Below are 14,106 nucleotides of genomic sequence, written 5' to 3' on the forward strand. Positions count from 1 at the left end.
CATCCACCATATCAATGTTCAAGTACGGAGAAACGGCGGAGTCAGGAGGGCACGATTGTTAGTAAAGTTGCCAGTCCCTTCCTCGGGGACATTCTGTCATAGTCCTTCTCAAAACTACGATGGCAGAATGCAATGTTTACACTCGGTTCGTAGTTATATCTTATTGATAAATCAAGAGATAAATGGTTTAAGTCAACATAGTATGTCCTATTTTCTGAGACTGACACTGCCAATAAGGATTAATTGACACCTCGTATCATGATTCGAAAAGATTAAAATCGACTTATACTCCATCTGTCAAGACTAAAATCGTCCCAAACCAGCTTTGCAAAGCAATATGACGTCTATCGCCCTGTACTTAATGACAATTTTTTTTCAGTAATAATTTTCCGTTTATCTCTAATTAAGTATATCATATATTATATTAAATTAGTTGAATAAGTGAATGGTTTTATAAGTTAAATTTCATTTCTTTTTTAAAAGAATGTAAACATTGGTAGACTTGAATTCAGAAGCCTCCACGACTTAGACCAGACATTCGATTACATTCAGATTTTGTTGTTTTATGATTTTGCCCGTCTTTATTTTTCTTTTTTATTTTTTATTTTTTTGGTAAAAAGAAACCATTGAATTAGATTTTCTGAGATCTTCACTCGGTTACAAATCTATCTATGTAATATCTCACCAATGACATAATTATTATTAATATCCCCCTAACAGATAATCATAATTATAAGCGATTACGATGGTCTGAGCATTTGGGTTTGATGATATGTAATTATTTCTTTACACATTTTCGCTTTTGCCATCAGCATGCTACTCCTGGCCCAAGGCAGCTCGGTGGAGAGGAGAATGGGTCACTCGTGGAACTCACCAGAGACCGCTAAATTCTGCAAGTCCCACACGTGGTTCACCAGGCAGCAGCTAAAGCTATGTCAGCTCCATCCCGACATCATTCCAAGTGTGACCCAAGGCGCCATGCAGGCCATCTACGAGTGCCGGTACCAGTTTAGGAACGAACGATGGAACTGTCCCGTCAGCAACGTCACAGGAGTTTTCGGCAAGACGAGATTAAGAACAAGTAAGTTTACACGCCATTTTGTTTGCCGACTCAAGAAGGAGACGTGATGGTTCAGTGGTAGAGCAGTAGTCTCGGAAACGGGAGGTCCCGGGTTCGATACCAAGTCGATGCGCTACTGCACTTTGGTAATGCATTCAGCGTCATTACCAAGTCCCTCGGAGAGAATTAAAAGCTATCGCGCCCCTGGTTGCTTATACTGAAAGGTATACACATGCTTTCTTAGCAGTCAGGTAAAACCATGAACCCTACTACAAACAAAAAGGCTCTGGACACTCATATTGTATCAAACCCTTGGCCTTGTTCGTAAGCAAGAGTTAAGTATGTGTTCGAGTTTGACCCTTTAGCTTGTCTCTCGTTGGCCTGTCCGTACGGTTAATGACCTTGGTGAGCAAATATGACAAGCAATCCGACCTAAAACAACAGCCCCAAGAAAGAGGCCGAGAAACGATACATCTGGGCTAATAGGTGCGAAGAATCTGTGACACGGCCCGATGGCCTGGTGATACGGCTACTTAATAGATGCCAATGGACTTGCCGAGACACTGCTGACAACTATAACGCAAATTAAGAGTGGAAGCGCAATCCTTTTGTTCGGGGAGGTTTCCAATGGGCATACTTGCGAATTCCAAGAATGACCTACTTCGTAGACAAACATCCGTGACTGGTTAGTGTGAAGTATATAGTACACTTTTGCTTTTAGTAAATGACGTATCACACATTCAAGAACAGTTACTAATGATAGTTCAGTACTAGTTTATCTCATAACTGGTGAACTACTAAACTCCTACTGTCACACGAATCCAGTACTAGTTCGCGATCTACTGAAGATGACGAAGAAGTATCCATAACTGTGTTGACTTGATATCACTCTATTTTGCAATGAGTGATGTGAACTCCATGTGCCATGTACGTGACATTTCATTTTTGTAACATCGATAAACAGTTCTTCATATGAAGAATCTCAAATTTCTTGCTGCTCTTGCATGGATTCCAAGACTGTCTGACACGTACCTGGTGGATTTCTTGTTGTTCCATTCAGGATTTATCATAAGCTTTCTCTGAATCTTTGTTGGCTGTTGGCGCGTGCTTCTTACTCCAGTCATCCGCTGTGGGCGGGTAATCATGTCACGTGCTTTATCACATGATTTATCACATGATTTATCACATGACAGGTGCGCACCTGATTGGCAGACAAGCTAATCGGAATACCGAGAAGGAAGGTGGTACTCAAATAATTTAATGATAACACCCATTAATTGTAATTAAGAGATTATGTTTGTTGCCAATTCGATGATGATGATTAGTTCAAACAATCTGTGACAGTTGCCGTAATTCCAACAGGTGAATGGAAAATCGAAATGGATCGGAAGGCTGCGGAAAAGCTCATGTGCAATTTTATCAAAAGATTATGCGGCGCGGTCGAGATTAGGAACGGCGGAAAAGAACAGTATTACATTCAGAATGGAATAGGAGAGAATAAAAGCAAACATTATAGATATGAGTAAGTCGACTGAGAATGAGAGGAAACCAAAACTAGAAATGCAATCGTGTCACAACGATGTGCGTGCAATGACGCCATGTTTCTACGTGTCAAACGAAAGAGCTTCTCTCGGACTATCCAGAGCGATTTGTACGAAGTCTGTAGCTTCTGTGATGTTAGAGATAGGTAGGGCGAGAGAAAGGCCTCAACAGTGACCTTGATGGGATGGTAGTGACTATATGCCTACGAAGTTTGAAAGAAATTGGGATAGGGGAAAGGACGTAGAAAGGGCTCGCAAGCACTGCGTGCAAAAACCAAGGGGATTTGGTGCATGTTCGTCATTGCAATACAGATCGTTCTGGGGGTCAAAAGCGTGAACCCGATATGCCCCATAGACAATGCGTGTAATGCATGAGCGGAAAACGTACAGGATCTGTATTATGACCGGAGTTAAATTGTTTTTTCTCTCTCTCTTTATGTCTTCTTATGGGCCGTATTTGGTATCATTAGAAAGAGAATTTCATGATTGTTATTGTAAACCACTCACTTTTTTTCTATGATAATCCTATCGAAACACGTGATGTAAAATAGATTTATAAGACAAAATGGCGTCTTAAATGGCCCCATTGACCAATTTTAAAAATCCGGCCAAGAGGTGCCCTGCGTATTGGAACTCGGCATGTCACTGCAAATTTTCAAGGAAAAAAAAGGACGTTTAAGGGGCGAAAAGCAGTCCGAAAAAATGACGTCATAGCCGATACGTGTTAGATTCGGGCGGAAACTCGGCGGAATTCGTGTAGTGACCTTTGTTCAAATGCGATTTATTCACAATTTTCTGTGTGAACATATACTATACTTGGTATCATTCAAAAGGGCACTTCATTGCGGTCAGTTTGACACCATTGTTATCTTCGCGCAATGTATTGCACGCATTAAACGCGCTATTACGTAATGCATGGCAAATTCATCATTTTTGGCGATAACTTTGCGCTGACATATTCGAATTTTACAAAACTTGGTGGACAGTTGTCACGTATATGGATACATATGTCTGCCAAGTTTCATTGATGTAGGTATAAAGATCGCTAATTTAGAGCAAGTTGAAGTTATTTCTCAATTTTCTTGAAAATGGCGAATTTGGAGGGCAATTTTCTCAAATTTGGTCAGTGATAGGGTATATAATTTTGTATATGGCTGGAATGGACATATCTTCAAGTATCTAAATCCAAAAAAGGGTACGGGTTTGCCAAGCCATAATGGAGATACGGCCACAGAAAGAAAGCCAATTCCCAGAACTTTAGAGGGCGCTATTTATGTTTTGCATAGCCATTTGAGCGTAAAATTTGGCATGGCTATGTGCAATTATGAGATAAAGATACTGCGAGAAGATGAGACCTAACGGAATTGGTAAAAGAAAGTTATTGCAATTTTTAGATTTTTTGGGGTCCATTTTTCAAGAATTTGAGAGATTGTTGACGGAGTCGGTTTCAGATTTGAATTTTGAGTACGAAGATGGCATTTTGAAGGTCAGGTTATATGTCGCAGATGAAAGAACATCTCTTAGACTATCTAGAGGAATTTGTTAGAAGTTTGTAGGATCTAGGATAGTGGAGATAGGAAGGAATAAAATAAGGCCTTAAAATGGACCAGAAACGGACATAATGGCGCCTGGACGGTTATGCATGAGTGATTTCGAAAATCGAAGAATGTAGTGACCTTGATGAGATGTTAGAGACGATGCCTACGAAATTTGAAAGGAAAAGGACATGAGGAAAGCACCTTACTAGGAATCACAAGCACTACGTGCAAAACGAATGCGATTTCCGGACGATAAGGATAAGGAAAAGGAGAATATTAATTGGGCAGAATGTGAACGAAAACAAGGCAATGACGAAGGTTCGTCATTGCAACTAAGGAGGAGAATATTAATGGGGCAGAATGTGAACGAAAACAAGGCAATGACGAAGGTTCGTCATTGCAACTAGAAATGCAATCGTGTCAGAACGATGTGCGTGCAATGACGCCGTGTTTCTACGTGTCAAACGAAAGAGCTTCTCTCGGACTATCCAGAGCAATTTGCACGAAGTCTGTGGCTTCTGTGATATTGGAGATAGGTAGGGCGAAAGAAAGGCATCAACAGTGACCCTGATGGGATGGTACTATGCCTACGAAGTTTGAAAGAAATTGGGATAGGGGAAAGAGCCTAGAAAGGGCTCGCAAGCACTGCGTGCACAAACCAATGGGATTTGGTGCATGTTTGACATTGCAATCAAGTTCGTTCTGGGGGCCAAAAGCGTGAACCCGATATGCCCCCATAGACAATGCGTGTAATAAATGGGCGGAAAACGTGCAGGATCTGTATTATGGCCGTAGTTAAATTGTTTTTTCTCTCTCTCTTTACGTCTCTTTATGGGCCGTATTTGGTATCATTAGAAAGAGAATTTCATGGTTGTTATTGTAAACCACTTTCTTTTTTTCTATGATAATCCTATCGAAACACGTGATGTAAAATAGATGTATAGGACAAAATGGCGTCTTAAATGGCCCCCTTGACCAATTTCAAAAATCCGGCCAAGAGGTGCCCTGCGTATTGGAACTCGGCATGTCACTGCAAATTTTCAAGGAAAAAAAAGGACGTTTAAGGGGCGAAAAGCAGTCTGAAAAAATGACGTCATAGCCGAAACGTGTTAGGTTCGGGCGGAAACTCTGCGGAATTCGTGTAGTGATCTTTGTTCAAATGCGATTTACTCACAATTTTCTGTGTGAACATATATAATACTTGGTATCATCCGAAAGGGCACTTCATTGCGGTCAGTTTGACACCATTGTTAACTGCGCGCAATGTATTGCGCGCATTGAACGCGCTATTACGTAATCCATAGTAAATTCATCATTTTTGGCGATAACTTTGCGCTGACATATTCGAATTTTACCAAACTTAGTAAACAGTTGTCACGTATATGGATACATATGTCTGCAAAGTTTCATTGATGTAGGTATAACGATCGCCATTTTAGAGCAAGTTGAAGTTATTTCTCAATTTTCTTGAAAATGGCTTATTTGGAGGGCAATTTTCTCAAATTTGGTCAGTGATAGGGTATATAATTTTGTATATGGCTGGAAAGGGCATATCTTCAAGTATCTAAATCCAAAGAAGGGTACGGGTTTGCCAAGCCATTATGGAGATACGGCCACAGACAGAAAGCCAATTCCCAGAACTTTAGAGGGCGCTATTTATGTTGTGCAAAGCCATTGGAGCGTGAAATTTGGCATGGCTATGTGCAATTATGAGATAAAGATACTGTGAGATTTAAATACAAAACGGAATTTATATGAGAAAGTTATGGCAGTTTTAGATTATTTAGGGGTCCATTTTTCAAGAACTTGAGAGATTTTTGACGGAGTCGGTTTTAGATTTGAATTTCGAATATGAAGATGGCATTTTGAAGGTCAAGTCATACATCGCAGATGAAAGAACATCTCTCAGACTATCTAGAGGAATTTGTTAGAAGTTTGTAGGATCTAGGATAGTGGAGATAGGAAGGAAGATATAAAGGCCTTAAAATGGACCAGAAACGGACAAAATGGCGCCTGGACGGTCATGCATGAGTGATTTCGAAAATCAAAGACAGTAGTGACCTTGATGAGATGTTAGAGACTATGCCTATGAAATTTGAAAGGAAAAGGACATGAGGAAAGCACCTAACTAGGAATAACAAGCACTACGTGCAAAACGAATGGGATTCCGGACGACAAGAAGAAGAAGAGGAAGAGGAAGAGGAAGAAGAAGTAAGAATATTAATAAGAAGAATGTGAACGACTAGAAATGCAATCGTGTCGCAACGATGTGCGTGCAATGACGCCATGTTTCTACGTGTCAAAGGAAAGAGCTTCTCTCGGACTATCCAGAGCAATTTGTACGAAGTCTGTAGCTTCTGTAATATTGGAGATAGGTAGGGCGAAAGAAAGGCCTCAACAGTGACCTTGATGGGATGGTAGTGACTATGCCTACGAAGTTTGAAAGAAATTGGGATAGGGGAAAGAACCTAGAAAGGGCTTGCAAGCACTGCGTGCAAAAACCAATGGGATTTGGTGCATGTTCGTCATTGCAGTCAAGATCGTTCTGGGGGCCAAAAGCGTGAACCCGATATGCCCCATAGACAATTCGTGTAATGTATGGGCGGAAAACGTACAGGATCTGTATTATGACCGGAGTTAAATTGTTTTTTCTCTCTCTCTTTATGTCTCTTTATGGGCCGTATTTGGTATCATTAGAAAGAGGATTTCATGGTAGTTATTGTAAACAACTTTTTTTTTTTCTATGATAATCCTATCGAAACACGTGATATAAAATATATTTATAGGACAAAATGGCGTCTTAAATGGCCCCCTTGACCAATTTCAAAAATCCGGCCAAGAGGTGCCCTGCGTATTGCAAATCGGCATGTCACTGCAAATTTTCAAGGAAAAAAAAGGACGTTTAAGGGGCGAAAAGCAGTCTGAAAAAATGACGTCATAGCCGATACATGTTAGATTCGGGCGGAAACTCGGCGGAATTCGTGTAGTGACCTTTGTTCAAATGCGATTTACTCACAATTTTCAGTGTGACCATATACTATACTTGGTATCATTCGAAAGGGCACTTCATTGCGGTCAGTTTGACACCATTATTATTTGCGCGCAATGTATTGCACGCATTAAACGCGCTATTACGTAATGCATAGTAAATTCATCATTTTTGGCGATTACTTTGCGCTGACATATTCGAATTTTACCAAACTTGGCGGACAGTTGTCACGTATATGGATACATATGTCTGCCAAGTTTCATTGATGTAGGTATAAAGATCGCTAATTTAGAGCAATTTGAAGTTATTTCTCAATTTTCTTGAAAATGGCGAATTTGGAGGGCATTTTTCGCAAAGTCGGTCAGTGTTAGGGTATATAATTTTGTATATGGCTGGAAAGGGCATATCTTCAAGTATCTAAATCCACAAAAGGGTACGGGTTTGCCAAGCCATTATGGAGATACGGCCACAGACAGAAAGCCAATTCCCAGAACTTTAGAGGGCGCTATTTATGTTGTGCAAAGCCATTGGAGCGTGAAATTTGGCATGGCTATGTGCAATTATGAGATAAAGATACTGTAAGATTTACATACAAAACAGAATTTATATGAGAAAGTTATGGCAGTTTTAGATTATTTAGGGGTCCATTTTTCAAGAACTTGAGAGATTTTTGACGGAGTCGGTTTTAGATTTGAATTTCGAGTATGAAGATGGCATTTTGAAGGTCAAGTCATTTGTCGCAGATGAAAGAACATCTCTCAGACTATCTAGAGGAATTTGTTAGAAGTTTGTAGGATCTAGGATAGTGGAGATAGGAAGGAAGATATAAAGGCCTTAAAATGGACCAGAAACGGACAAAATGGCGCTTGGACGGTCATGCATGAGTGATTTCCAAAATCGAAGAATGTAGTGACCTTGATGAGATGTTAGAGACCATGCCTATGAAATTTGAAAGGAAAAGGACATGAGAAAAGCACCTAACTAGGAGTCACAAACACTACGTGCTAAACGAATGCGATTTCCAGACGATAAGGATAAGGAAAAGGAAAAGGAGAATATTAATGGGGCAGAATGTGAACGAAAACAAGGCAATGACGAAGGTCGTCATTGCAAAAACAAGGCAATGACGAAGGTTCGTCATTGCAATGAAGTTTTGGAAGCACTGTGGACCATTGCCAGGCAGTATATACATGTATGTTTTCTTTGAGCAAAAAAACACTATTAAACTAGAAATGCAATCGTGTCAGAACGATGTGCGTGCAATGACGCCGTGTTTCTACGTGTCAAACGAAAGAGCTTCTCTCGGACTATCCAGATTTGCACGAAGTCTGTAGCTTCTGTGATATTGGAGATAGGTAGGGCGAAAGAAAGGCATCAACAGTGACCTTGATGGGATGGTACTATGCCTACGAAGTTTGAAAGAAATTGGGATAGGGGAAAGAACCTAGAAAGGGCTCGCAAGCACTGCGTGCACAAACCAATGGGATTTGGTGCATGTTTGACATTGCAATCAAGTTCGTTCTGGGGGCCAAAAGCGTGAACCCGATATGCCCCATAGACAATGCGTGTAATGAATGGGCGGAAAACGTGCAGGATCTGTATTATGGCCGGAGTTAAATTGTTTTTTCTCTCTCTCTTTACGTCTCTTTATGGGCCGTATTTGGTATCATTAGAAAGAGAATTTCATGGTTGTTATTGTAAACCACTCTCTTTTTTTCTATGATAATCCTATCGAAACACGTGATGTGAAATAAATGTATAGGACAAAATGGCGTCTTAAATGGCCCCCTTGACCAATTTCAAAAATCCGGCCAAGAGGTGCCCTGCGTATTGGAACTCGGCATGTCACTGCAAATTTTCAAGGAAAAAAAAGGACGTTTAAGGGGCGAAAAGCAGTCTGAAAAAATGACGTCATAGCCGATACGTGTTAGATTCGGGCGGAAACTCGGCGGAATTCGTGTAGTGACCTTTGTTCAAATACGATTTACTCACAATTTTCTGTGTGAACATATAGTATACTTGGTATCATTCGAAAGGGCACTTCATTGCGGTCAGTTTGACACCATTGTTATCTGCGCGCAATGTATTGCACGCATTAAACGCGCTATTACGTAATGCATAGTAAATTCATCATTTTGGGCGATAACTTTGCGCTGACATATTCGAATTTTACCAAACTTGGCAAACAGTTGTCACGTATATGGATACATATATCCGCCAAGTTTCACTGATATAGGTATAAAGATCGCCATTTTAGAGCAAGTTGAAGTTATTTTCGAATTTTCTCGAAAATGGCAATTTTGGAGGGCATTTTTCTCAAATTTGGTCAGTGTTAGGGTATATAATTTTGTATATGGCTGGAAAGGGCATATCTTCAAGTATCTAAATCCAAAAAAGGGTACGGGTTTGCCAAGCCATTATGGAGATACGGCCACAGAGAGAAAGCCAATTCCCAGAACTTTAGAGGGCGCTATTTATGTTGTGCAAAGCAATTGGAGCGTGAAATTTGGCATGGCTATGTGCAATTATGAGATAAAGATAATGTGAGATTAAAACACAAAACGGAATTTATATGAGAAAGTTATGGCAGTTTTAGATTTTTAGGGGTCCATTTTTCAAGAATTTGAGAGATTTTTGACGGAGTCAGTTTCAGATTTGAATTTTGAGTACGAAGATGGCATTTTGAAGGTCAGGTCATACGTCGCAGATGAAAGAACATCTATTAGACTATCTAGAGGAATTTGTTAGAAGTTTGTAGGATCTAGGATAGTGGAGATAGGAAGGAAGACAGAAAGGCCTTAAAATGGACCAAAAACGGATAAAATTGCGCCTGGACGGTTATGCATGAGTGATTTCGAAAATCAAAGAATGTAGTGACCTTGATGAGATGTTAGAGACCATGCCTATGAAATTTGAAAGAAAAAGGACATGAGGAAAGCACCGAACCAGGAATAACAAACACTACGTGCAAAACGAATGCGATTTTCTGACGATAAGGAACAGGAAAAGGAGGAAAAGGAGAATATTAATGGGGCAGAATGTGAACGAAAACAAGGCAATGACGAAGGTCGTCATTGCAAAAAGGGAGATACTTTCTCACCACCCGGTTGACTTCAGCTGGTCTTAATTTCTTTTGTTTGTTAACTATTCAAATATGTATTTGCCATGTCTATCATGATTACGGCTTTTCATCTCAAAAAAGGAAAATGTGTTCAATAAAATTATTCGGAACAAAGTGTAGATGCGTCCACATGCCACCAACTTCTCATTGGATTTAAGGGATCAATGATGAGAATCCCTCTTAGAAATACATGAGTGTCACATTCTGTTGCATGACGCCATGCATCGCCACCATTTTATCACGTCTACAAAGCTCTCATCTAAGAAAACAACGCTTTTGGTGATCCGAAAACTTGGGGGCAAAATACTGTTTGTTGACCTTGATCAATCTTTATTACAAGATTGGTCCAACAAATCTTAGTTATGCACGAAATGCCCGACGAAGAAGCATACAAATACACAATATACACGGGGATCGCGCCGGGCTAAATCCTCCGATTATTTGAGTAGGAATTATTATGGTGGCTTGGAAGCGAAAGCAGGCAGAACCAGTGGCCCTTCAGAAAACAAACATGGCGGTCGACGAAAGATGTGTTCTCTCGTCGAGGAGTATCACCTCGATTCGTCTTTGTTTGCATGTAAGGTGTGAGGAAGGTCAAGTTGAGTGCGTCAGGGTTTTCAATTCAAGACATTCTCTCCTGTTGGCAGAAGATGGAGTTTCGTTTGCAATTTCGTTGAGTTTTTCTTCTTCTCAAGAAAGGGGCTTCGTATGTTCCGTTCCACATGAACAAGTGGTAAAATGAGATTTAGATGTGTATCAAAAATTGCTTTGTGATATCGTCATTGATATTATGGTCGTATTGAAGTCAAACAAATTTTTTGAAATTTTCTATCACTAAACAAACAGAGCTGAACAATTTTGATGATTGATACCCTTTTTATGTAAAATAAAAGGATTTAGTATTGAAAATGTAGATTCCATTTAATAAAGGAATAATAATGTAATTTCCAAAAGGTATATATTTATTTCGTTGGTATACAGCCTGATAGAGCAGTTCAAAGATTTCTTCAACATTCTGGTGTCGTCTTGTGATGATAACTAAAATTCGATAGACTTATCAGAAGAGCGTCATATCTATCTCTTTTTTGAGGAATTACAACAAGTAAAGTGTTGAAAATATGATAAGATATATCATTCAATGCGTGATTGTAGTGAAGATGTAAAGAAACCATCACGGATATGTTATGCCTTTGGAAAAGAACTAAAGCATATAGAGTGTCATATAATGGCCCAAGGGTTGTACATCATTAACCTTCTAGTTCAGGAATTAATCTTAAAATGTATGCATCCTTTAGATATTTAGATAATTAGAAAATGAGATGATTAAACAACTTATATTACTGCCAATACCAGATATCTAAACAAATATGAATTGCCAACCTTTTATTCCAAGCCATTTGTTCAGTAAATGTATTGCCACCAATAGAGTGTTCCCGTTTCCCACTAAACGCATCCCTCACACCCCTCCTCAAAACGCACAACCCTTCCCCAACAAGCACACGAAATTCCGTTCCAGCTGGTGTATATATGCTACCCATTTCAGTGGCGTATATCGGTTAGTATCCTGTACACTTGAAGAAGGCTATTCTCTCCTCCAGGAAAAGCAAACCGACGCTGCTCTCGATATGACATGACGGTGACATTCCAATAAATTTCCCCAACAAAATAACGTAAAGCGATCAGAAAACTTGTAGAAGAATTATAGGGGACTGACTTGGAGGTTGTCGTGTTGCAGCCTTTGTCCCTTTTCCACAGTTTGGTTCTACTTCCTTACCCCCTCGCCTTCTTTGGGTCCCTTTTCCGACCCCCATTCACCCCTCTTCACACGTCCTGCCATCTGTCTTGCCCCCAGAGAACGCCTTACCGATGAGGTCGGGATGTGTCTTGGACATAATTGGAATACTCGTGCCACATGCATGCATGGATGTAGCCTCATTCTAACCTCAAAGAGCCATTATTCCCTACTTCATTCCAAACTTCTGAATGTTGTCATTTTGTAACCAGGTGTAAAGTGGACACTTTCGAGTTGAAGCGTTTGAAATCTTAGAGGAGGCAGGCGAAAGTGGAGACAATCTTGAGCCCCAGTGTCATTGTATATACAGAAGATGAGATAGGGCCGATAGCTCATTTAAACTCATGTTATTTGGAAGTTAATCGTTATTCATGACCCCTCATACTTTAAACCCAAGTGCCCCCCCCCCCAATATTACCTCACGCATACCTCCACTCACCCACCATATACACCCATTCCCACGATCGCCATTATCAAACGCCCTTTGTTTACAGTTGTACTTATCCATACATACCTCCATAAGTTATCTTGTGATTAATATTATTGAGTAAATCGATAGAAATATATTCAAACTCGTATCCTTCAGAATGAATAATTACTCTGGTCCTTATGAGATTAATGAATACCTTTTAATCTAAAATATCGGCTGTTGCTATTTTGTGTCAGCTTTGTGGCACTTTAATAAATGGTGCACGAAATTACATATCCTAAACATTGGAGAGTTATATCTGAGGAGCTCCTCTCGAAGTAAGACTACATAGTGGAAGAATTGAGAGTTACTACTGTATCTTGTTATTCTTAGTTACTACTGTGCAGGTATTTCAGGACTACAGCGAGATAATGTTCGCTTAAGATATACGTCAAGGGCCTTTGGAGGATAAGAAGAATGCATTCTTGAGATGTAGAAATAGTTTTTTCAGCGTTGTTTACAAAGTCCACCCGAATCAGGGGAACATTCGTCTACCGGATCCCGTATAGTCCCATGCGTTCTGGTTGCACTGGGTTACACGATGAATGCTTGTTCATAGGCATTGCCACAAGTTCATGAATTCTTACATTATTTCAATGATATGCCTTATAGGTAACACAAAGTTAGAATTCTTGCCTTTGGTTTGAAATAGAGAATATTACAAATTAACAATGGGCATATCTTGTAAGAGTGCTGGAATATAAATATTTTTCATTAATGTTGTATTCTCTGAATAGGGCGTTGTGATAACGCCCTATTCAGAGACCCCAAACGTTTCATTTTCAACGAGACATACTTCAAACCAAGCATGCATCAATTAATTGTTATTTTCATTTGTAGAAGATAAGGGCACGATATTTTTATACCAATTAAAGCAGTTACTTTTAGCAAACTCCTTTTGCTATCAGTGTCAGACTAGTTGTGATGTATTTAATCGCCATCCATTTCCAAAACGGAAATCTGGAAGTATAATTCTTTCAACACAAGCCTGTCTAGGTTGGACAAGAATTTCCCCAAGTAAGAGGGAAAAATCGTTACCATGGTAACGAAGATGGCGCGTTTAAATCATCCATCCCCTTAGGCTCGCTGTTACAAAGTGCACCTCGGCAGAGCAGTGGGATCAGGGGTCGAACATAATGTTCTTTTAAGGAGAGGGTACGATGGCTAGGCCTGCATCATGCTAATCACCCGAATGAAAAATAGGACCATATGTGATGCTCTTGCCGCCCAACGTGATCTGGGAGGACTTGTTGTCGCACATTGTAAATAATACCGTCTCATTGAGAGAAAAAAAGGAGGAGGAGGAGGATGTCGTTGCTTATCCAAAATGAGTGTTTGAACATTTTCCAGCTGGAGAATAAAACTAAGCTAGGTGGCAAATTGCTTTAGTTGCATGCTGGTATAATTAGTCATGTCTCATTCTTTACTTCTTTAGAAGCTCCGCTCTTTGTAGACTTTGATATGTGATTCTTCCGGTCCTGCACCGACAGCATGCTAACATAAGTGCGACTCATAAAAAAGGGGGTGGCAAACCTGTTAAGGGAGTTGGCGCCCGTTCTTCATTCGCCTATACGGCCTCTACTCCTGCTCTTCTTT

The 14,106-nt window shown here is 40.0% G+C and overlaps 1 protein-coding gene across 1 annotated transcript in view; it reads left to right on the plus strand.

Annotated features, from left to right (window-relative positions):
• The first annotated feature begins 571 nt into the window (after positions 1-571).
• LOC593012 (protein Wnt-7a) overlaps positions 572-14,106 on the plus strand; it is a 32,802-nt gene continuing 19,267 nt past the window's right edge. The window contains exon 1 of the mRNA XM_030976978.1: positions 572-1,081. Within this exon, the coding sequence (XP_030832838.1) occupies positions 814-1,081 (268 nt within the window). The 5' untranslated portion in view covers positions 572-813. The remainder of the gene's footprint in view (positions 1,082-14,106) is intronic.

Source organism: Strongylocentrotus purpuratus, unplaced genomic scaffold (assembly GCF_000002235.5).
Source record: "Strongylocentrotus purpuratus isolate Spur 01 unplaced genomic scaffold, Spur_5.0 spur5_scaffold_9, whole genome shotgun sequence".
NCBI classification, from domain to species: Eukaryota; Metazoa; Echinodermata; class Echinoidea; order Camarodonta; family Strongylocentrotidae; genus Strongylocentrotus; species Strongylocentrotus purpuratus.